Here is a 26,549-nt window from a genome sequence, read left to right as displayed (position 1 = left end):
GCGAGAGCCCAGGTCATGACGCACCTGAGCGAGAGCCCAGATCATGACGCACCTGAGCGAGAGCCCAGGTCGTGACGCACCTGAGCGAGCCCACGTCATGACGCACTTGAGCGAGAGCCCAGGTCATGACGCACGTGTACAAGTGCCCAGGTCATGACGCACCTGACCGAGAGCCTAGGTCATGATGCACTCTAGCGGGAGTCCAGGTGGTGACACACCTGAGCAGGAGCCCAGGTCGTGACGCACGTGTGCAAGAGCCCAGGTGTTGACGCACATGGGCGGGAGCCCAGGTGGTGACGCACGTGAGCTAGAGCTCAGGTCATGACGCACCTGAGCGAGAGCCCAGGTTGTGACGCACCTGAGCGGGAACCCAGGTCGTGACGCACGTGTACAAGTGCCCAGGTGGTGACGCACCTGGGCGGGATCCCAGGTCGTGACGCACGTGTGCAAGTGCCCAGGTCATGACGCACCTGACCGAGAGCCCAGGTAATGACGCACTTGAGCGGGAGTCCAGGTCGTGATGCACCTGAGCAAGAGACCAAGTCATGACGCACCTGAGCGAATGCCCAGGTCATGACGCGCCTGAGCGAGAGCCCAGGTCATGACGCACCTGAGCGCGAGTCCAGGTCATGACGCACCTGAGCGAGAGCCCAGGTCATGACGCACCTGAGCGAGAGCCCAGGTCGTGACGCACCTGAGCGAGAGCCCAGGTCATGACGCGCCTGAGCGAGAGTCCAGGTCATGACGCACCTGAGCGTGAGTCCAGGTCATGACGCACCTGAGCGAGAGCCCAGGTCATGACGCACCTGAGCGAGAGCCCAGGTCATGACGCACCTGAGCGAGAGCCCAGGTCATGACGCACCTGAGTGAGAGCCCAGGTCATGGCGCACCTGAGCGAGTGCCCAGGGCATGACGCACCTGAGCGAGAGCCCAGGTCATGACCCACTTGAGCGAGAGCCCAGTTCATGACGCACCTGAGCGCGAGTCCAGGTCATGACGCACCTGAGCGAGTGCCCAGATCATGACGCACCTGAGCGAGAGCCCAGGTCATGACGTGCATGAGCGAGAGCCCAGGTCGTGACGCACCCGAGCGAGAGCCCAGGTCGTGACGCACCTGAGCGAGAGCCCAGGTCGTCACGTACCTGAGCGGAACTCCAGGTCATGACTCACCTGAGTGAGAGCCCAGGTCGTGACGCACCTGAGTGAGAGCCCAAGTCATGACACGCCTGAGAGCCCAGGTCGTTACGTAACTGAGCGAGATCCCAGGTCATGACGCTCCTGAGTGAAGGCCCAGGTCGTGACGCGCCTGAGAGAGAGCCTAGGTCGTGACGCACCTGAGCGAGAGCCCAGGTCATGACGCACCTGAACGAGAGCCCAGGTCGTGACGCTCCTCAGCAGGAGCCCAGGTCGTGACGCACGTGTGCAAGTGTCCAAGTCGTGACGGACCTGAGCGGGAGCCCAGGTCGTGAGGCGCCTGATTGAGAGCTCAGGTCATAACGCACCTGACCGAGAGCCTAGGTCATGACGCAATTGACCGAGAGCCCAGGTCGTGACGCACGTGTGCAAGTGCCCAGGTCATGACGCACCTGACCGAGAGCCCAGGTCATGACGCACTCTAGCGGGAGTCCAGGTGGTGACACACCTGAGCAGGAGCCCAGGTCGTGACGCACTCTAGCGGGAGTCCAGGTGGTGACACACCTGAACAGGAGCCCAGGTCGTGACGCACGTGTGCAAGTGCCCAGGTGGTGACGCACCTGGGCGGGAGCCCAGGTCATGACGCACGTGAGCGAGAGCTCAGGTCATGACGCACCTGAGCGAGAGCCCAGGTTGTGACGCACCTGAGCGGGAACGCAGGTCGTGACGCACGTGTGCAAGTGCCCAGGTGGTGACGCACCTGGGCGGGAGCCCAGGTCGTGACGCACCTGAGCGGGATCCCAGGTCGTGACGCACGTGTGCAAGTGCCCAGGTCATGACGCACCTGATTGAGAGCCCAGGTAATGACGCACTTGAGGGGGAGTCCAGGTCGTGATGCACCTGAGCAACAGACCAAGTCATGACGCACCTGAGCGAATGCCCAGGTCATGACGCACCTGAGCGAGAGCCCAGGTCATGACGCACCTGAGCGAGAGCCCAGGTCATGACGCACCTGAGCGAGAGCCCTGGTTATGACGCGCCTGAGAGCCCAGGTCATGACGCACCTGAGCGAGAGCCCAGGTCATGACGCATCTGAGTGAGAGCCCAGATCATGACGCACCTGAGCGAAAGCCCAGGTCATGACGCACCTGAGCGAGAGCCCAGGTCGTGACGCACCTGAGCGAGAGCCCAGGTCATGACGCACCTGAGCGAGAGCCCAGGTCATGACGCGCCTGAGCGAGAGCCCAGGTCGTGACGCACCTGAGCCAGAGCCCAGGTCATGATGCACCTGAGCGAGAGCCCAGGTCGTGACGCACCTGAGCCAGAGCCCAGGTCGTGACGCACCTGAGCGAGAGACCAGGTCGTGACGCACTCTGCCCCAGGGTCAGACTCATGGAACTCCGTGATCATCAAGAACTGCAAGAAGCCCCTATCTCGAGCCTTTACCATCCTATGGAGAGGGAGCATGGACACGGGGATCGTCCCACAGTTACTAAAAACAACAGACATAGCCCCACTCCACAAAGGTGGCAGTAAAGCAATAGCAAAGAACTACAGACCGATAGCACTAACATCCCATATCATAAAAATCTTTGAAAGGGTCCTAAGAAGCAAGATCACCACCCATCTAGAAACCCATCAGTTACACAACCCAGGGCAACATGGGTTTAGAACAGGTCGCTCCTGTCTGTCTCAACTATTGGATCACTACGACAAGGTCCTAGATGCACTAGAAGACAAAAAGAATGCAGATGTAATATATACAGACTTTGCAAAAGCCTTCGACAAGTGTGACCATTGCGTAATAGCGCACAAAATGCGTGCTAAAGGAATAACAGGAAAAGTTGTTCGATGGATCTATAATTTCCTCACTAACAGAACACAGAGAGTAGTCGTCAACAGAGTAAAGTCCGAGGCAGCTACAGTGAAAAGCTCTGTTCCACAAGGCACAGTACTCGCTCCCATCTTGTTCCTCATCCTCATATTTGACATAGACAAGGATATCAGCCACAGCACCGTGTCTTCCTTTGCAGATGACTCCCGAATCTGCATGACAGTGTCTTCCATTGCAGACACTGCAAGGCTCCAGGCGGACATCAACCATATCTTTCAGTGGGCTGCAGAAAACAATATGAAGTTCAACGATGAGAGATTTCGATTACTCAGATATGGTAAACACGAGGAAATTAAATCTTCATCAGAGTACAAAACAAATTCTGGCCAAAAAATAGAGCGAAACACCAACGTCGAAGACCTGGGAGTGATCATGTCGGAGGATCTCACCTTCAAGGACCATAACATTGTATCAATCGCATCTGCTAGAAAAATGGCAGGATGGATAATGAGAACCTTCAAAACTAGGGATGCCAAGCCCATGATGACACTCTTCAGGTCACTTGTTCTATCTAGGCTGGAATACTGCTGCACACTAACAGCACCTTTCAAGGCTGGTGAAATTGCTGACCTAGAAAATGTACAGAGAACTTTCACTGCGCGCATAACGGAGATAAAACACCTCAATTACTGGGAGCGCTTGAGGTTCCTGAACCTGTATTCCCTGGAACGCAGGCGGGAGAGATACATGATTATATACACCTGGAAAATCCTAGAGGGACTAGTACCGAACTTGCACACAAAAATCACTCAGTACGAAAGCAAAATACTTGGCAGACGATGCAATATCCCCCCAATGAAAAGCAGGGGTGTCACTAGCACGTTAAGAGACCATACAATAAGTGTTCGGGGCCCGAGACTGTTCAACTGCCTTCCAGCATACATGAGGGGGATTACCAACAGACCCATGGTAGTCTTGAAGCTGGCACTGGACAAGCACCTAAAGTCGGTACCTGACCAGCCGGGCTGTGGCTCGTACGTTGATTTGCGTGCAGCCAGCAGTAACAGCCTGGTTGATCAGACTCTGATCCACCATGAGGCCTGGTCACAGACCGGGCCGCGGGAGCGTTGACCCCCGGAACTCTCTCCAGGTAAACTCCAGGTAAACTCCAGTGAGAGCCCAGGTCGTGACGCACCTGGCGAGAGACCAGGTCATGACTAGCCTGAGCGAGAGCCCAGGTCATGACGGACCTGAGCGAGAGCCCAGGTCATGACGCGCCTGAGCGAGAGCCCATGTCATGACGCACCTGAGCGAGAGCCCAGGTTATGACGCGCCTGAGCGAGAGCCCAGGTCATGACGCACCTGAGCGAGAGGCCAGGTCGTGAAGCACCTGAGTGAGATCCCAGGTCGTGACGCACCTGAGCGAGAGCCGCCCAGGTCATAACGCGCCTGAGCGAGAGCCCAGGTCATGACGCACCTTAGCGAGAGCCCAGGTTATGACGCGCCTGAGTGAGACCCCAGGTCATGACGCACCTGAGCGACAGCCCAGGTCATGACGCGCCTGAGAGCCCAGGTCATGACGTACCTGAGCGAGAGCCCAGGTCGTGACGCACCTGAACGAGAGCCCAGGTCGTGACGCACATGATCGAGAGCCCATGTCGTGACGCACCTGAGAGCCCAGGTTATGACGCACCTGAGCGATAGCCCAGGTGGTGACGCACCTGTGTTAGAGCCCAGGTCATGACGCACCTGAGCGAGAGCCCAGGTCATGACGCACCTGAGTGAAAGCCCAGGTCGTGACGCACCTGAGTGAGAGCCCAGGTCATGACGCTCCTGAGAGCCCAGGTCGTGACGCGCCTGAGTGGCCCAGGTCGTGACGCACCTGAGAGAGAGCCCAGGTCATGATGCTGCTGAGTTAGAGCTCAGATCGTGATGCGCCTGAGTGAGAGCCCAGGTCGTGACGCACCTTAGCGAGAGTCCAGGTCATGATGCACCTGAGCGAGAGCCCAGGTCATGACGCATCTGAACGAGAGCCCAGGTTATGACGCACCTGAGCGAGAGCTCAGGTCATGACGCACCTGAGCGAGGGCCCAGGTCGTGACGCACCTGAGCCGGAGCCCAGGTCGTGACGCACCTGTGCAAGTGTCCATGTCGTGACGCAACTGAGTTGGAGCCCAGGTCGTGACGCACCTGAGCAAGATCCCAGGTCGGGACGCACCTCAGTAAGAGACCAGGTCGTGACGCACCTGAGCGAGAGCCCAGGTCATGACGCATCTTAGCGGTAACCCAGGTCGTGACGCACCTGTGCAAGTGTCCAGGTCGTGACGCAACTGAGTTGGAGCCCAGGTCGTGACGCACCTGAGCAGGATCCCAGGTCGTGACGTACCTCAGCAAGAGACCAGGTCGTGACGCACCTGAGCGAGAGCCCAGGTCGTGACGCACCTGAGCGATAACCCAGGTCGTGACGCACCTGATCGAGAACCCTGGTCGTTTCGCACCTTAGCAAGAGCCCAGGTCGTGACGCACCTGAGCGAGAGCCCAGCTCGTGACGCACCTGAGAGAGAACCTTGGTCGTGACGCACGTGAGCAAGAGCCCAGGTCGTGACGCACCTGAGCAAGAGCCCAGGTCGTGACGCACCTCAGCAAGAGACCAGGTCGTGACGCACCTCAGCAAGAGACCAGGTCCTGACGCACCTGAGTGAGATCCCAGGTCATGACGCATCTGAGCGAGAGCCCAGGCCGAAACGCACCTGAGCGAGAACCGAGGTCTTGAAGCACCTGAACGAGAACCCAGGTCGTAACGCACCTGAGCAAGAGCCTAAGTCGTGACGCACCTTAGCGAGAGCCCACGTCATGACTCACCTGAGCGAGAGCCCAGGTCATGGCGCACCTGAGCGAGAGTCCAGGTCATGACGCACATGAGCGAGAGCCCAGGTCATTACGCACCTGAGAGAGAGCCCAGGTCATGACTCATCTGAGCGAGAGCCCAGGTCATGACGCACCTGAGCGAAAGCCCAGGTCATGACGCACCTGAGCGAAAGCCCAGGTCATGACGCACCTGAGCGAGAGCCCACGTCATGACGCACCTGAGCGAAAGCCCAGGCCATGACGCACCTGAGCGAAAGCCCAGGTCATGACGCACCTGAGCGAGAGCCCAGGTCATGACGCACCTGAGCGAAAGCCCAGGTCATGACGCACCTGAGCGAGAACCCAGGTCGTGAAGCACCTGAGCGAGAGGCCATTTCGTGACGCACCTGAGCGAGAGCCTTGATCATGACGCATCTGAGCGAGAGCCCAGGTCATAACGCACCTGTTCGAAGGTCATGTAGGCATCAGTGAGAGGGGCAGGACAGCTGGAGGAGGTACACGTCTGACCTATATTTCCACGTCTCAGCTTTATCACCTCGTGATCCTGGGGGAGAGACACTGGGATCACATTACTGAAGACTAGTTGTGGCTTTTGCCTTGTGACTCGACTTGTACAATGTTCAACTCTATGAGAGCAACAGTAACTGACAACAGATATTTATGAATAATCTGCAGGTTAAGACAAAACTTTCATTAGGATTGTTATCAATATTTTCTATGCCTTTACAAAAATCAATAATCATAATATACTAATTTAACTGCTCCGTTTTTATTACCACTACCACCACCATTACCACTACCACCACCATCATTACCACTACTACCATCATCATTACCACTACCACCACCATCATTACCACTACCACCACCATCATTACCACTACTACCATCATCATTACCACTACCACCATCATCATTACCACTACAACCATCATCATTACTACTACCACCACCATCATTACCACTACCACTATCATCATTACCACTACCACCACCATCATTACCACTACCACCATCATCGTTACCACTACCACCACCATCATTACCACTGTTACCACCATCATACCACTACCACTGTGCAAATAAATGGTATAAAATTCCGACACAATAGTAATATAAACACATATACATTACAATGTGATCCTTTATTGACATCGTTTCCCCCACACAATGGGCTTTATCAAGTCACAAACAGATCTTTCTGGGTGGAAGGTACGTGAGTATTTATAAGATGAAGTCAGGTTGAGAATGCTGGGTCAGGCGGAGAATGCTGCACGTGACAATCTACAGAGTAGGGTTATAGAGTCTAATACCTTGGGTAGCTTGGACGAGAGATTGGATAAGTATATGAGTAGACCTTTTGCAGTGTTCCTCCATTATCATAAACTTTTGTGGGATAGCGATGAAGAAGTTTCTTGGCAAGAGGTTTAGCTATGTTATAGAAGCCGTTGTTCTGGTAGAAATTATTGGATATAGAGATAAGTGATAAGAACATAAGAACATAAATTAGACACATGTGCAACTCTTGGGTATCTTTATTGAGGAAACGTTTCGCCACACAGTGGCTTCATCAGTCCATACATAGAAGAAACTTGAAGAACAGGAGGAGAATGAGGTAATCAGTCCCTCAACCTTGAGTCGATGTGTTCAGTCCATCAATCTTGAGTAGAATACGGCATATGAGCGGAGAAGCAGCTTATAAACCGTATGGCAGGAGAGGTGCAGCAGTCATAGGTGGTGTCACATTTGTTCAATGTGGAAGTAGGTCGTGCCCAAGAATTAGGCAAGCGAAGAATTCCTAAGTATTAAGATCCCAAGAAGTTGCAGTGTCTGACAGGTTTGTAGATGAATGGTTCAGAGAACCGACATGTTGATAAATTAGACACATGTGCAACTCTTGGGTATCTTTATTGAGGAAACGTTTCGCCACACAGTGGCTTCATCAGTCCATACATAGGAGAAACTTGAAGAACAGGAGGAGAATGAGGTAATCAGTCCCTCAACCTCCATCCCAGCCCCAGGAAAGCAAACCCTCTGTAGCTCCTACTTCTGTCCTTCAAGCAGAACGTGCTATCCATGTACCTAACTTGGCTGTCCCCAACAACAACAATATTCTTACCTTCCTTGGTGTCGTTCGTCGTGACGTTCCCAGTAGTCGACTCACATTCGTCGGGTAGCACGGAGAATGCATTAGATGTTTCCACAACAGTTTCCACAGCAGTCTCTTTCTTCTTCATCGTTTCTACCTTTCCATTCGTCTTCTTGATCGTCAGCTTCGTTCCATGCTGTCCAGCCACTGTCCAGTTTCCCTTCTTGACCTGAGTACTCAAAACAGGAGGACTACTACGAATCCTCTTGTTTTCCTCGGTCAGTCGCCGAATCTTCATCTTCGCCATCCTCAATTCTTCCTTAAGCTGTTGGTAAAGTTGCTCGATGGAGGGCATTTGGTTAAGTCCATCAATCTTGAATAGAATGAGTCCATCAATCTTGATTCCAAGATTTTTCTATATTGAGCTTTGTCTTCTCTGGCGATAAGTCTTGTGTTTCTGTAGTTGATTAAATGGTTGTGTGAATTTCGGTGTTGTACTCAGGCATTCCTTGAATCGTCAGATCTGCCTGCGTACTGGTGTTATGAAATACATGTTTGGAGGTCTCTTGATGTTTTGCCAATGTATAATTTGCTACAGTCATTACAAGTGATTGTGTATACCCCTGCAGAGGAAGGAAGCTTGTCCTGTCTATTATTGGTAATGCCCTTGATGGTGATGGTTGTGGAGGTAGATACTTAGAATGAGGTACTGGAAAAGACGTTGGAAACGTGTTTGGCAATAGAGTTGGTGGGGAGGACTATGTATCTCTTCTGGACAGTGTCTTCTCTGGGTGTGTTGAAGATGTTTAATGCCTGTCGTCTGCAGTCTCTGATGAAGTGACGAGGAGAGTGAAGTTTGGAAAATATTTGTTCAATTATATAGCATTCTTCTTCAAGAAACTCATTTCTGCAGATTATGAGTGCGAGCAGGGAAAAGCCTATAATTACACCACGTTCAGTTTTGGTGTCGTGGTGAGAGTAGAAGTGGAGAAGATGGTGTTGGTCAGTAGGTTTTCGATAGACTTTAAAACGAATTTCATGGTCAACTTTGCAGAGAAGAACATCAAGGAAAGGAAGAGTGTTGTCGACTTCTTCGTCAAGTGTGAACTGGATTGAGGGCTCGACCTGGTTGAGCTTGTCTTAGAGAGCTTGAACGTTGAAGCGTCTGGGAGTTATGAGGAGAATGTTGTCAACATAACGGAGCCAGGTGACTGACGAGTGAATAATGGTGGAAAAACGCTCGGATTCCAGATGTTTTATGTATAGGTTCGCCAGGACGGCACTGAGTGGCAAACCCATGGGTAGTCCAAAAGTCTGCTGAAAGAGGTGATTTTCGAAAGAGAAACACGTAAATCCAATACATAGTTCAACAAGATCGATGAAATCGCTGGCTGGAATAGGAAGATCAAGTGAATCGTCAATTTTCCTGCGCAAGAGATCGATGGCTTGTGTAGTAGGTACTTTGGTGAATAGGGAAGTTACGTCAAGACTGGAGAGTTTCTTGTTCCTGATGGTGATGTTGCGAATGCTATTGACAAGAACACCCGAGTGTTTGAGATGTGCTGGATTGATAGTGCCCAAGTGTTTAGAGAGGTGTTTAGCGAGAATTCCTGAGAGTTGATGGGTTCATTGTCCATTCCTGAGGATATGGGCCTCAATGGGATACTTGGCTTGCGTTTTTTTTTGGCAGGCCGTACATTCTGGTAGGTCTGGGGTTGCTGGGTATGGTGTGCAGAAGTTTCTTTCCTTGTTCTGAGTCCCTCAGAATGCAGCGAGTCCTGTGAAGAAATGTTTTGGTAAGGTTGTCCACTTGGTTAGTTGTGAGAGGTTTGTAGGTATCTGGGTCATTAAGTAGATTGAACATTTTGTTCCTGTAATCGTCAGAGTTCATGATAACAACACCACCTCCTTTATCATCGGTTGTAACGCTGATGGTCGTGTCTTCTGCTAAAGCTTCAAGTGCAATGATTTAACGTCGAGGTATGACTGGGGAGCTGCGTGTTGAGATGGCCGCTAAGATGATGCCTTGAAGATAGCCTTTTAGGAAGTCGAAGTCATTGTGTCTAATTTTTAGTGATGAAATTGAGGTCTTGTTTTGGTTTCGTAATTTCTGTTGCAAATTTGAGGCTTAAGCTGAGGGCTTCAGTTTCTGTGGTTGACATTAGACGAGATGAAAGATTTTGAATAATGTCAGGTCTTCCTAAACTTTTCCAATGACTATTATCGCAGAGAGTTTGGAGTTTCCTAGTAAGTCCGATCTTCTCTTGAGGGTCCTGAGTGGTCCAACACATCCAGAACACCTGCCACATGCAGCTGCCGTAATATTCCCCTCCTCTTCCTCCACCCTCCACACCAGAGGTAAATAACCAGCGCCATCACTGAATTTGTTAGGCTTTTAAACCTCTCGACTTTAATATTTTAATATTTCTATTCGCAATCATCAAGAACATTTTAATTCATTAATCAAAGATTAAGGTAAACTCTCACTCCCCCACCCAATTCCCAGGGGAAGTTTTCCCCTTCAACTCCCAGCCCCTCACCTGCCCCTCAAACTCTACCAGGCCACCACGGTCAAGTTCACTACCTTCCACGCACCATACCCGCCCAGCATGTCAGACTCCACTCCTATTGTCTAGTCTAGCAGATGGATGCCAACCAGGAGGAAGCAAGCAGCCAGGGAAATGGCACGGCTGGCAATAGTAGGAGAGGCAAGTGTCGGTCATGCTTACAGCTTCGTTGTCTCAACTCTAATGGTTTCCTCCGCAAACACGGTAGTTTCCCTGGTTCAGGATGTCCTCCTGTGGAAAGTGATGATGCAGAGCCTCCTCAGGCACCTGAACCCACTCCAACAGATCTCAACTCATCAGACAATATCTTGGAAGCAATTAAAGCAACAGGTACCAGAACACTCACACATATTCCCAAAGCAGTCCGTCCACACGCAGCTGGGAAACTTACAGACCTGGCACAACTTGCTACTTTTTGGCAATGTCTGCTTGGCTGTGCCGGAAAGAAGGGTAAAGAGACTAGCCTCAATGATAATTAAATCCTTAAGAGATTTTCCTAGACATGTATGCGTGGAGCCCCAGACCGACATAATGAGACTAGTCACGAGGGAGCATTCACCAAATTCAACTTCAATAACAAAAACATAAAGTGGGACCAAGTAAACCAAGTCCTAACCGATATAAGCTGGGAAGATATACTAAGCAACACAGACCCCAACTTATGCCTAGAACAGATTAACTTGGTGGCACTCGATGTATGCACAAGGCTTATTCCTCTAAGAAAAAGAAGGAGTAGATGTAAAATAGAAAGAGACAGGCGCTCCCTTTACAGGCGACGGAAAAGAATAACAGAGCGGCTAAAAGAGGTCAATATATCTGAAATGCGTAGGAAGACACTGGTCAGAGAAATAGTAAGCATCGAACTTAAGCTAAAGGAATCTTATAGGAGTCAGGAATCGCGGGAAGAACTAAAAGCCATAAATGAAATCGAAAGAAACCCAAAGCATTTCTTCTCCTATGCCAAATCAAAGTCGAGAACAACGTCCAGTATTGGGCCTCTACTTAAACAAGATGGGTCCTACACAGATGACAGCAAGGAAATGAGTGAGCTACTCAAGTCCCAATATGACTCAGTTTTTAGCAAGCCGCTAACCAGACTTGAGAGTCGAAGATCAAAATGAATTTTTTATGAGAGAGCCACAAAATTTGATTAACACAAGCCTATCCGATGTTATCCTGACGCCAAATGACTTCGAACAGGCGATAAATGACATGCCCATGCACTCTGCCCCAGGGCCAGACTCATGGAACTCCGTGTTCATCAAGAACTGCAAGAAGCCCCTATCACGAGCCTTTTCCATCCTATGGAGAGGGAGCATGGACACGGGGGTCGTCCCACAGTTACTAAAAACAACAGACATAGCCCCACTCCACAAAGGGGGCAGTAAAGCAACAGCAAAGAACTACAGACCAATAGCACTAACATCCCATATCATAAAAATCTTTGAAAGGGTCCTAAGAAGCAAGATCACCACCCATCTAGAAACCCATCAGTTACACAACCCAGGGCAACATGGGTTTAGAACAGGTCGCTCCTGTCTGTCTCAACTATTGGATCACTACGACAAGGTCCTAAATGCACTAGAAGACAAAAAGAATGCAGATGTAATATATACAGACTTTGCAAAAGCCTTCGACAAGTGTGACCATAGCGTAATAGCGCACAAAATGCGTGCTAAAGGAATAACAAGGAAAGTCGGTCGATGGATCTATAATTTCCTCACTAACAGAACACAGAGAGTAGTCGTCAACAGAGTAAAGTCAGAGGCAGCTACGGTGAAAAGCTCTGTTCCACAAGGCACAGTACTCGCTCCCATCTAGTTCCTCATCCTCATATCCGACATAGACAAGGATGTCAGCCACAGCACCGTGTCTTCCTTTGCAGATGACACCCGAATCTGCATGACAGTGTCTTCCATTGCAGACACTGCAAGGCTCCAGGCGGACATCAACCAAATCTTTCAGTGGGCTGCAGAAAACAATATGAAGTTCAACGATGAGAAATTTCAATTACTCAACTATGGTAAATACGAGGAAATTAAATCTTCATCAGAGTACAAAACAAATTCTGGCCACAAAATAGAGCGAAACACCAACGTCAAAGACCTGGGAGTGATCATGTCGGAGGATCTCACCTTCAAGGACCATAACATTGTATCAATCGCATCTGCTAGAAAAATAACAGGATGGATAATGAGAGCCTTCAAAACTAGGGAGGCCAAGCCCATGATGACACTCTTCAGGTCACTTGTTCTATCTAGGCTGGAATATTGCTGCACACTAAAAGCACCTTTCAAGGCAGGTGAAATTGCTGACCTAGAAAATGTACAGAGAACCTTCACGGCGCGCATAACGGAGATAAAACACCTCAATTAGGCGGGAGAGATACATGATAATATACACCTGGAAAATCCTAGAGGGACTAGTACCGAACTTGCACACGAAAATCACTCAGTACGAAAGCAAAAGACTTGGCAGACGATGAAGCATCCCCCCAATGAAAAGCAGGGGTGTCACTAGCACGTTAAGAGACCATACAATAAGTGTCAGGGGCCCGAGACTGTTCAACTGCCTCCCAGCATACATAAGGGGGATTACCAACAGACCCCTGGCAATCTTCAAGCTGGCACTGGACAAGCACCTAAAGTCGGTTCCTGACCAGCCGGGCTGTGGCTCGTACGTTGGTTTGCGTGCAGCCAGCAGCAACAGCCTGGTTGATCAGGCTCTGATCCACCAGGAGGCCTGGTCACAGACCAGGCCGCGGGGGCGTTGACCCCCGGAACTCTCTCCATGTAAACTCCAGGTAATTCGCCTTCCCTGTCAACACTAAAAAGGGAGAGGCAGAACCCCCACTTACTCCACTGACAGTGAAATAGTCAGAGTCCAGGTGAGCAAGAAAATTGAAGAGGGAAACACAGTGGGGGCAATCAGAATTATTACCAGTGAAGATACAGTTGCTCCCAGGGATGCTGACACGGTTGAAGCACTTAGAGGATAGCACCCTGCCAGGGAAACCAGTGGCACCAACAGTTCCAACACCTCTGTCCCCACTATGGAACCATTGATTGTGGAAGACTCAGACATTTACAAAGCAATAATGTCATTCCCATCTGGCTCTGCTGGGGGTTACACTGGAATAAGGCCACAGCATTTAAAGGAAATGGTTAATCCAGTTATTGGGGAAATTACAGACACACTGCTTTCAGAGATCACAAGGTTCATCAACAATTCCTTGGCTGGTCTGATTCCTGATGAAATTAGACCTTTCTTTTTTGGTGCAACACTTTGTGCACTTAAAAAAAAGGATGGAGGAATTCGGCCAATTGCAGTAGGCAACACGTTACGCCGCCTCGTATCCAAAGCTGCTGTCCAAAGTATTCGTGCACAGGCAGCCATGATGCTTCAACCAAACCAGCTTGGCTTTGGGGTCTCTCAAGGAAGTGAAGCAGCGGTTCATGCAACAAGGGCGTATATCAACAACCTGCCTGAGGACAATGCAGTGGTAAAATTAGATTTCAAGAATGCATTCAATCTCCTGAAAAGAGACGTGGTATTAGCAGCAGTACAAGAACATTTCCCTGGTCTTTTCTCTTTTGTTGCAGCTGGGTATAGCAAGGAATCAATGCTTCTCTTTGGAGAGCATGAAATCACATCATTGGAGGGTGTCCAACAAATAGATCCTCTTGCACCATTTCTCTTCTGTATAGCAGTTAGGGAAATCACAGTCAGACTGACCAGCGAGCTAAACATCTGATTCCTAGAAGATGGCACACTAGCAGGTACAAAGGAGTCCCTCCTACATGATCTTACACAGGTAATGACACGGGGACAGGAAATGGGTCTCATCCTGAATCTATCCAAATGTGAAATCATCTCAGTCAATCAACAAGTGATAAATGCAGTGAGATCAAAACTACCAGGAGCAGCAGTTATTGCCCCCACAAACAGTGTTTTGCTAGGAGCACCTCTGGGAAGCAATGCCATTGACAATTCTCAGGAAGAAATTGGAAGAGTTAAGGAGAATGGAACAACGAATAGGCAATCTGGACACCCACGATGCCTTGTACCTTCTCACAAAGTGCTTGAGTTTGCCCAGGTTGATATATTTCCTTAGATGTGCACCTTCATATGATAACCCTATACTGCACGGATATGACAGTATCCTGAGGCAGATTTTTACGAAAGTACTTAACCTTATTCTAGAAGACGGGAAGTGGAACCAAGCTACACTTCCAGTCAGCCAAGGAGGCATTGGTGTCCGTAAGTCATCACAGATTGCGCTACCTGCTTTTCTGTCCTCATGTATTGCATCCAGAGGGCTTGTAGCAACGATTCTCCCTGAACCTCTTAGGGACAAGACCGGAGTCCAGGACCAAAAGTTCATTGACGGAGCCATGATCTGAGAAAATCTAACGGGCTCTGAAACCAGACCTGCTCCCCCCAACAACTACAAACAATCGCACTGGGATGGTCCAATAGTGGAAAATATAGCCTCAACAATGCTCCAGAGTGTGTCAGGGAAGGATAGAGCCCGCCTCCTGGCAGTGAGAGCACCTCATGCAGGGGATTTTCTGTTGGCTGTTCCCAACCCCAGCCTTGGCACACGCCTCGACCCACAGACCATCCGCATCGGTGTTGCCCTTCGACTTGCCGCCCCTATTCTCGCCGAACACAGGTGTATTTGTGGCAGTGAAGCAGCAGACCGATTCGGGTACCATGGTCTTGTGTGCCGTAAATCCGAGGGAAAGATTGCAAGACATGAGGAGGTTAATAACATCATCAAGAGGAGCCTCACAACAGCCGGATGCCCAGCAGTAAGGGAGCCACCCCAACTATGCAGATCTGATGGCAGCCAGAAGCGTCCAGATGGTATCACCTTTCAAGCTTGGACAGATGGGAAGCAGGTGGTGTGGGACTATACATGTGCATCTACCTTGGCTGATACCTATCTCCAATACACCAGGGAGGAAGGAGGGGCAGCTGCCAGCTTCAGGGAGTCCCAAAAGTCTAGAAAATATGGAGAACTTGCCCATCATTATATGTTTGTTCCCATAGGCTCAGAGACCCTTGGCTCATGGGAAAAGAATGCATCTAAATTCCTTAAGGAGCTGGGAAAAAGATTCATCAGGGTAACTAGGGATCCCAGGGCAGCTAGTTTTCTGTTCCAGCGGCTCAGTGCGGCTGTTCAAAGGGGTAATGCCTGCTGTATTTTGGGCACACGCCCCAGCTCTGAGGAGCTGGACGAGATTTTCGCCTTATAATCGGTGATACACACGTAACAACATGTACCGTATATACCACCTTTATATCCACAATGTATCTCTTAAATCTTTTGTACCATATTATGTAATAATATATATATATATATATATATATATATATATATATATATATATATATATATATATATATATATATATATATATATATATATATATATATATATATATATAGTGAGTACATTACTAGATCATAGCTAGCAGGTCTAGTTTTAACTTTTATGTAAAGATTTTTTGAAGATGTGACAGTAAAGTTAGTATAATATCTTGTCATGCACTTCATACCCATGGTGTGAGTGGTAGTCAAAATATGAGAGGCACATAATGGGTCCAGGGACTTGGTCGCAGAGTTTTGATAGCTAAGCAAGTTACATATTTTGCGGTGAAATATTTTAAAATATACTAAGGTATTAGACTCTATAACCCTACTCGGTAGACTGTCACATGCAGCATTCTCATCCTGACTTCATCCTACAAATACTCACCTTCCACCCGGGTAGATGTGTTTGTGACTTGATAAAGCCCACTGTGTGGGCGAAACGTTTTCAATAAAGGATCGCATTATACTGCATATGTGTTTATATTTCCACCACTACCACTCTTCCATTCCATCACTTCCCTGAACAACCCACCTGGTGCTGCTACAACATATCTGATGCTGCTACAACCACCACCAGGCATATCTGATGCTGCTCCAGCCACCACCAGGCATATCTGGTGCTGCACAACCACTACCAAGCACATATGGTGCTGCTACAACTACCAACAAGCATATCTGGTGCTTCACAATCACCACCAGGAATATCTGGTGCTGCTACAACCACCACCAGGCACATCTGGTGATGCTAATACCACCATCAGGCACATCTGGTGCTGCTAATACCACCATCAGGCACATCTGGTGCTGCTAATACCACCATCAGGCACATCTGGTGCTGCTACAACCACCCCCAGGCACATCTGGTGCTGCTACAACCACCACCAGGCACATCTGGTGATGCTAATACCACCATCAGGCACATCTGGTGCTGCTAATACCACCATCAGGCACATCTGGTGCTGCTACAACCACCACCAGGCACATCTGGTGCTGCTACAACCACCACCAGGCACATCTGGTGCTGCTACAACCACCGCCAGGCACATCTGGTGCTGCTACAACCACCACCAGGCACATCTGGTGCTGCTACAACCACCGCCAGGCACATCTGGTGCTGCTACAACCACCACCAGGCACATCTGGTGCTGCTACAACCACCACCAGGCACATCTGGTGCTGCTACAACCACCACCAGGCACATCTGGTGCTGCTACAACCACCACCAGGCACATCTGGTGCTGCTACAATCACCACCAGGCACATCTGGTGCTGCTACAACCACCGCCAGGCACATCTGGTGCTGCCACAATCACCACCAGGCACATTTGGTGCTGCTACAACCACCACCAGGCACATCTGGTGCTGCTACAACCACCACCAGGCACATCTGGTGCTGCTACAACCACCACCAGGCACATCTGGTGCTGCTACAACCACCACCAGGCACATAGCTACCACCACAATATAGACAATTTTATTTTCCACCATTTAATTTACATATTACCTCAGCTCATTTCACAGCCCAGCCTTATATAACACACCATCCCCCTGTATGCCACCAACAACAGTCAGTTAACACTCATGTACCTATTAAATGCTAAATGAATAGGGTGACAAGTGTAAGACTTCCCATACATCTCTACAGACCTAGGATTAAACCTGGGTGCTTCAGTTGTGCGCCGAATGTGCTACCGCTTAACTACGAATTACCGCACATAAATCGCACAAAGAAATCACACAAACACTCACGCCACACATGCAACAGATCAATGTTTATTGACAAGTGGTAACTAATTCAGAGTGTTAGAACCTCACCCGGAGATACGTAGCCAAGTCATGGATGAGCACAAGGTAATGTACACCTGCGTTCTGCAGGTTGTAATTCACCTCACTGAGGGACTCAGGAGGTACCCGAATGGTCCGTGAAGGTCCTGAGTGGTCCAACACATCCAGAACACCTGCCACATGCAGCTGCTGTAATATTGTAGTATTCCCCTCCTCCTCCTCCACCCTCCACACCTGAGGCAAATAACCAGCGTCATCACTCAATTTGTTAGGCTTTTAAACCTCTCGACTTTAATATTTCTATTCACAATCATCAAGAACATTTAAATTCAGAAAATAAAAAATTAAGGTAAACTCTCACTATATATATATATATATATATATATATATATATATATATATATATATATATATATATATATATATATATATATATATATATATATATATATATATATATATATATATATATATATATATATATATATATATATATATATATAATATATATATATATATATATATATATATATATATATATATATATATATATATATATATATATATATATCTTTCTTTCAACACACTTGCTGTATCCCACCGAGGCGGGGTGGCCCAAAAGGAAAAACGAAAGTTTCTCCTTTTACATTTAGTAATATATACAGGAGAAGGGGTTACTAGCCCCTTGCTCCCATATATATATATATATATATATATATATATATATATATATATATATATATATATATATATATATATATATATATATATATATATATATATATTTATTATATTATATTATCACACTGGCCGATTCCCACCAAGGCAGGGTGGCCCGAAAAAGAAAAACTTTCACCATCATTCACTCCATCACTGTCTTGCCAGAAGGGTGCTTTACACTACACTTTTTAAACTGCAACATTAACACCCCTCCTTCAGAGTGCAGGCACTGTACTTCCCATCTCCAGGACTCAAGTCCGGCCTGCCGGTTTCCCTGAATCCCTTCATAAATGTTACTTTGCTCACACTCCAACAGCACGTCAAGTATTAAAAACCATTTGTCTCCATTCACTCCTATCAAACACGCTCACGCATGCCTGCTGGAAGTCCAAGCCCCTCGCACACAAAACCTCCTTTACCCCCTCCCTCCAACCCTTCCTAGGCCGACCCCTACCCCGCCTTCCTTCCACTACAGACTGATACACTCTTGAAGTTATTCTGTTTCGCTCCATTCTCTCTACATGTCCGAACCACCTCAACAACCCTTCCTCAGCCCTCTGGACAACAGTTTTGGTAATCCCGCACCTCCTCCTAACTTCCAAACTACGAATTCTCTGCATTATATTCACACCACACATTGCCCTCAGACATGACATCTCCACTGCCTCCAGCCTTCTCCTCGCTGCAACATTCATCACCCATGCTTCACACCCATATAAGAGCGTTGGTAAAACTATACTCTCATACATTCCCCTCTTTGCCTCCAAGGACAAAGTTCTCTGTCTCCACAGACTCCTAAGTGCACCACTCACTCATTTTCCCTCATCAATTCTATGATTCACCTCATCTTTCATAGACCCATCCGCTGACACGTCCACTCCCAAATATCTGAATACGTTCACCTCCTCCATACTCTCTCCCTCCAATCTGATATTCAATCTTTCATCACCTAATCTTTTTGTTATCCTCATAACCTTACTCTTTCCTGTATTCACCTTCAATTTTCTTCTTTTGCACACCCTACCAAATTCATCCACCAATCTCTGCAGCTTCTCTTCAGAATCTCCCAAGAGCACAGTGTCATCAGCAAAGAGCAGCTGTGACAACTCCCACCCTGTGTGTGATTCTTTATCTTTTAACTCCACGCCTCTTGCCAAGACCCTCGCATTTACTTCTCTTACAACCCCATCTATAAATATATTAAACAACCACGGTGACATCACACATCCTTGTCTAAGGCCTACTTTTACTGGGAAAAAATTTCCCTCTTTTCTACATACTCTAACTTGAGCCTCACTATCCTCGTAAAAACTCTTCACTGCTTTCAGTAACCTACCTCCTACACCATACACTTGCAACATCTGCCACATTGCCCCCCTATCCACCCTGTCATACGCCTTTTCCAAATCCATAAATGCCACAAAGACCTCTTTAGCCTTATCTAAATACTGTTCACTTATATGTTTCACTGTAAACACCTGGTCCACACACCCCCTACCTTTCCTAAAGCCTCCTTGTTCATCTGCTATCCTATTCTCCGTCTTACTCTTAATTCTTTCAATTATAACTCTACCATACACTTTACCAGGTACACTCAACAGACTTATCCCCCTATAATTTTTGCACTCTCTTTTATCCCCTTTGCCTTTATACAAAGGAACTATGCATGCTCTCTGCCAATCCCTAGGTACCTTACCCTCTTCCATACATTTATTAAATAATTGCACCAACCACTCCAAAACTATATCCCCACCTGCTTTTAACATTTCTATCTTTATCCCATCAATCCCGGCTGCCTTACCCCCTTTCATTTTACCTACTGCCTCACGAACTTCCCCCACGCTCACAACTGGCTCTTCCTCACTCCTACAAGATGTTATTCCTCCTTGCCCTATACACGAAATCACAGCTTCCCTATCTTCATCAACATTTAACAATTCCTCAAAATATTCCCTCCATCTTCCCAATACCTCTAACTCTCCATTTAATAACTCTCCTCTCCTATTTTTAACTGACAAATCCATTTGTTCTCTAGGCTTCCTTAACTTGTTAATCTCACTCCAAAACTTTTTCTTATTTTCAACAAAATTTGTTGATAACAGCTCACCCACTCTCTCATTTGCTCTCTTTTTACATTGCTTCACCACTCTCTTAACCTCTCTCTTTTTCTCCATATACTCTTCCCTCCTTGCATCACTTCTACTTTGTAAAAACTTCTCATATGCTAACTTTTTCTCCCTTACTACTCTCTTTACATCATCATTCCACCAATCGCTCCTCTTCCCTCCTGCACCCACTTTCCTGTAACCACAAACTTCTGCTGAACACTCTAACACTACATTTTTAAACATACCCCATTCCTCTTCGACCCCATTGCCTATGCTCTCATTAGCCCATCTATCCTCCAATAGCTGTTTATATCTTACCCTAACTGCCTCCTCTTTTAGTTTATAAACCTTCACCTCTCTCTTCCCTGATGCTTCTATTCTCCTTGTATCCCATCTACCTTTTACTCTCAGTGTAGCTACAACTAGAAAGTGATCTGATATATCTGTGGCCCCTCGATAAACATGTACATCCTGAAGTCTACTCAACAGTCTTTTATCTACTAATACATAATCCAACAAACTACTGTCATTTCGCCCTACATCATATCGTGTATACTTATTTATCCTCTTTTTCTTAAAATATGTATTACCTATAACTAAACCCCTTTCTATACAAAGTTCAATCAAAGGGCTCCCATTATCATTTACACCTGGCACCCCAAACTTACCTACCACACCCTCTCTAAAAGTTTCTCCTACTTTAGCATTCAGGTCCCCTACCACAATTACTCTCTCACTTGGTTCAAAGGCTCCTATACATTCACTTAACATCTCCCAAAATCTCTCTCTCTCCTCTGCATTCCTCTCTTCTCCAGGTGCATACACGCTTATTATGACCCACTTCTCGCATCCAACCTTTACTTTAATCCACATAATTCTCGAATTTACACATTCATATTCTCTTTTCTCCTTCCATAACTGATCATTTAACATTACTGCTACCCCTTCCTTTGCTCTAACTCTCTCAGATACTCCAGATTTAATCCCATTTATTTCCCCCCACTGAAACTCTCCTACCCCCTTCAGCTTTGTTTCGCTTAGAGCCAGGACATCCAACTTCTTTTCATTCATAACATCAGCAATCATCTGTTTCTTGTCATCCGCACTACATCCACGCACATTTAAACAACCCAGTTTTATAAAGTTTTTCTTCTTCTCTTTTTTAGTAAATGTATACAGGAGAAGGGGTTACTAGCCCATTGCTCCCGGCATTTTAGTCGCCTCATACGACGATATATATATATATGCATATATATATACATACATATATATATATATATATATATATATATATATATATATATATATATATATATATGTATATATATATATATATATGTATATATATATATATATATATATATATATATATATATATATATATATATATATATATATGTATGTATATATATATATATATATATATATATATATATATATATATATATATATATATATATATATATATATATATGTATATATATATGCATATATATATATACACATATATATATATATATATATATATATGCATATATACATGCATATATACATGCATATATATATACATATATATAAATATATATATATATATATATATATATATATATATATATATATATATATATATATATATATATATATATATATATATATATATATATATTATATATATACATATATATATATATATATACATATATATATATTATATATATACATAACATATATATATATATATATATATATATATATATATATATATATATATATATATATATATATATATATACATATATATATATAAGTAGGTGATGATTTCTACAGAGCGGTCTTCCACAGTACGGTCTCCTCTGAGCGGTCTCCTTTTCACACCTTTATGCTAATGACCTTGACCTCACCCACGATCCCCACCCACGACCCCCACCCACGACCCCCACCCATGACCCCCACCCACGACCCCCACTCACGACCCCCACCCTCGACCACCTCGCCCTCAACCCACGACCACCTACCCACGACCCCACCCTCGACCCCACCCACGACCCCCGACCGTCCCGCCGCCCCCGCCCGCGCCTTCTGCAGCATCGTCCGGATCGCCCCCGCTCCTCGATTTTTTTTCCAATTTTTTTCGAATTTATTTTTGAATTTCATTTTCTTGTGCTCTCCATCTCCTCGGATCAAGTTTTTCTCGATATCAATAATACAAAGATGCCACTTCCTCGAATCAAGTTTTTTGGACTCTTCCCTCTGGGGGTAAGCATTCAAAATGGACTCCCACTTGCATGCCAAATTCCCTGCTCCAATTCCTCGGATCAAATTTTTCCCGAAATCAATAATACCACGACTCCATCTCCTTGGATCAAGTTTTTCTCGATAATACCAAGATTCCATATCCTTGGATCAAGTTTTTCTCGATAATACCAAGACTCCATCTCCTTGGCTCAAGTTTTTTTGGATTCCCCCTCTGGGGTAAGCAATCAAATGAACTCCTCCTATGGGGCATGGTACTTTCTCCTACTACAAGTCCAAAAAAGTGTGACGTCACCCCACCTGTGTTTACTCGGCGGTCAGTGACGTCACTTAATGACCTCACACACACACACACAGGCTGAATGTTGTCGACTTCCCCCTATGTCACTGACGTCACGTGATGACCTCACACACACAGGCTGAATCTTGTCGAGCAGACAATAACTTAAAATGCAGGATAACACTAATACACAATATTTTCATTATTTATTTATTATACAACCAATACATTTCATATACATCCAACAAAGAAAATTCATTGAAAAAAGGTACAATTCATCGACTAAAATCAACATATTTTTCTCTTGAAGAAATTCTGTGCATTTTGTTCTGGATCATCTTCGTCGCCACCATCTCAGTATTACACATTTCATATACAACATAGGGAAAACATTACACATTTTCACTCTTAACCCCAGGAAAACCCAAATAATTCCACATTTTTTCGTTAATACCCACAACAATCCACAATTTCTTTACAAAAGATTCACTCTCCTTAAGTCTAGACATTTTTCTCATTTTAACTATTTCATCAGAAAAAGTCACCACAACACTTACAACTTATAACCACTTTTCGATAAATTCACTAGTCACAATTTTACATATTACGAAGTTAATATGCACACACACACACACACACAGACACACACACACACACACACACACACACACACACACACACACACACACACACACACACACACACACACACACACACACCTCACTCTACTTTGAACACCTTCAAAACACTCTCATAAATCATTTGAATACTCACAAAAGCACCTTTGAACATTTCCAAACAACACTAAAACATTTCCGAGACAAGATTTTGAATACTCCCAAATAAGATTTGACATCTCTAATTTATCTACACTTACATATTTCATTAAATTGCAACTCATCCCCCAAACTCCTCCCTCATTCTCCAGATTTTTACAACAGTATCATAAAAACTAACTCAGTCACTTTACTTTGAACAACACCAAAAACACCATCAATTACCTTTGAATACTCCAAAAACATCATTCGAATACCCCCAAATCACCACTGAATACCCCCAGAATTCCTTCATAAATACTCTTGCACATCATTTGAGCACCTTTAAAAACATCTTTGAATAGTCTCAAACACCATTTGAGTACTCCCAAATACACGACTGAATACTACTAAAACACCACTGAATATGGTCAAAACACAACCAAAATCACCATAAACTAAGATCAAAATCACAGACTAACACCCATTTTCACACAAATCCTCTCAAATCATTATAGCCAAGACGATTACCAATTTCTATGAGTACACTCACCTCCAACTAAGATATAACATGAGCGCAAAAAACATGAACACAAACCAAAGACACACGAACAATTACAACAGGATCACATCTTTTTCGGTATCTCTAGTTCGACAACAACGCCCACAACCCACATCACCCACAACCCACATCACCCACAACCCACATCACCCACAACCCACATCACCCACAACCCACATCACCCACAACCCACATCACCCACAACCCACATCACCCACAACAACAACTCACTTATAACATCTTTTTTGGTATCTCTAGTTCGACAACAATACCCACAACCCACATCACCCACAACAACCCACTTATAACATCTTTTCGGTATCTCTAGTTCGACAACACCCACAACCCACAACACCCACAACCCACAACACCCCACAACCCACAACACCAACAACAACAACCCACTTATAACATCTTTTTCGATATCTCTAGTTCGACAACAATACCCACAACTCTCATCACTTACCAATTTATTCACAATTTTTCCTCTTTCGATACAATTTTTTTCCCCTTCTTTTTATTGAATCTTAAAATGTAATACACATTCCTCCCTACATTACTAAAATTCTAATAAAATCCACTCCATACCCATCTCCTTGTATCTACACAAATTAATATTATACTCACAACAAGTAATCTCACTACCCAACTACTGTGACATGTTTCTACACACTCCAATCTTTTCCAGTGTATCATAACTTTTCACTTCTATAATTTCTTTTATAATATTCACACATTACCTTTATTTTCAGTAATATCCCCCCATATTTCATTAAATTTTTAATACAACCCTCCCCATACCCCTCTCCATCTCACCCACATTTCTTCACATCCACTCCCCCCATCTCCCAACACACCTCTTCTGAACACACACAAAAATCACATTTCACATCGTAAATGCATCTCATCACCCATCTCAAATCCACTAAAATCACTGTAACCAAGATATTCACAAAATTCTATGACCAACTAACACACAGACAACTCACTTTACTTTGAACACCTTCAAAACACTCTCATACATCATCATTTGAGACCACCTTTTCTCAATATCTCTTAAGAAATATTCTCTCATCGACAACCTTTATCATCTCACTACAGAACAACCCACAGATTACTTCGAACACTCTCATAAATCATTTGAATACTCACATAAACACCTTTGGACATTTTCCAAACAACACTGAAACATTTCCAAGTCAACATTTTGATTACTCCCAAATAGGATTTGACATCTCTAATTTATCTACACTTACATATTTCATTAAATTACAACTCATCCCCCTAACTCCTCCCTCATTCTCCAGATTTTTACAACAGTATCACAAAAATTAACTCATACACTTACACACACACACACACACACACACACACACACACACACACACACACACACACACACACACACACACACACCACTTTACTTTGTACAACACCAAAAACATCATCAATTACCTTTGATTACTCCAAAAACATCATTTGAACAAATTCAAGAAACATCATCAAAATCCTTTGAATACTCCCAAAACACCACTGAATACTACCAAAACAGCACCGAATACTGCCCAAACAACACTAAAAATCACCAGAAACTAAGATCAACACCACCAACTGACACCCATTTTATAGAAATCCCCTCAAATCACTATAACCAAGACGATCCCACTCACCTCAGACTATTATATAACATGAGCGCAAAAAAAAAACATTCCCATAAATCATTTGAATACGCACAAAAAAACACCTTTGAACATTTCCAAACAACACCGAAACACTTACAGCAGGATCACCACCAAATGAAAACATAACATGTACACACACAAAAAAAAGCTAAGACATCCATCAACTATCATCAATGACCACTCATTTTTATAAACATTCGCACAAAAAATCACAATCACCAACTCCATACAATATCTAATACACTCCTCTCACTACCACCAACACATACCAGCACAGATAGGGATACCTCCCATGACATCACACTCCATCCTGTGTTTACTTGACGACGTCACACCCCATTTTTACTTCATTTAACTTATTGAGACGAAGCTACTTGTTTCAACCTGTTTTTTTTTTTTTTATTATCACACCGGCCGATTCCCACCAAGGCAGGGTGGCCCGAAAAAGAAAAACTTTCACCATCATTCACTCCATCACTGTCTTGCCAGAAGGGTGCTTTACACTACAGTTTTTAAACTGCAACATTAACACC

At 45.5% G+C, this 26,549-nt stretch overlaps 1 protein-coding gene across 2 annotated transcripts in view; it reads right to left on the bottom strand.

Moving 5' to 3' along the window:
* The window catches only part of LOC128689027 (carboxypeptidase B-like), an 88,136-nt gene that overhangs the window by 37,631 nt on the left and 23,956 nt on the right, over positions 1–26,549 (bottom strand). Inside the window, exons 3-4 of one of the 2 annotated variants that reach the window (XM_070087366.1) lie at positions 17,687–17,890; positions 6,279–6,380 (exon numbers count right to left, since the gene is read on the bottom strand). In XM_070087366.1, coding sequence (XP_069943467.1) covers positions 6,279–6,380; positions 17,687–17,890 — 306 coding nt within the window. The remainder of the gene's footprint in view (positions 1–6,278; positions 6,381–17,686; positions 17,891–26,549) is intronic. The other variant, XM_070087368.1, reaches the window with a different exon arrangement.

Source organism: Cherax quadricarinatus, chromosome 21, assembly GCF_038502225.1.
Source record: "Cherax quadricarinatus isolate ZL_2023a chromosome 21, ASM3850222v1, whole genome shotgun sequence".
NCBI classification, from domain to species: Eukaryota; Metazoa; Arthropoda; class Malacostraca; order Decapoda; family Parastacidae; genus Cherax; species Cherax quadricarinatus.
Note: the sequence above shows the minus strand (reverse complement) of the source record. Positions and strands in the feature narration are given on the sequence as shown.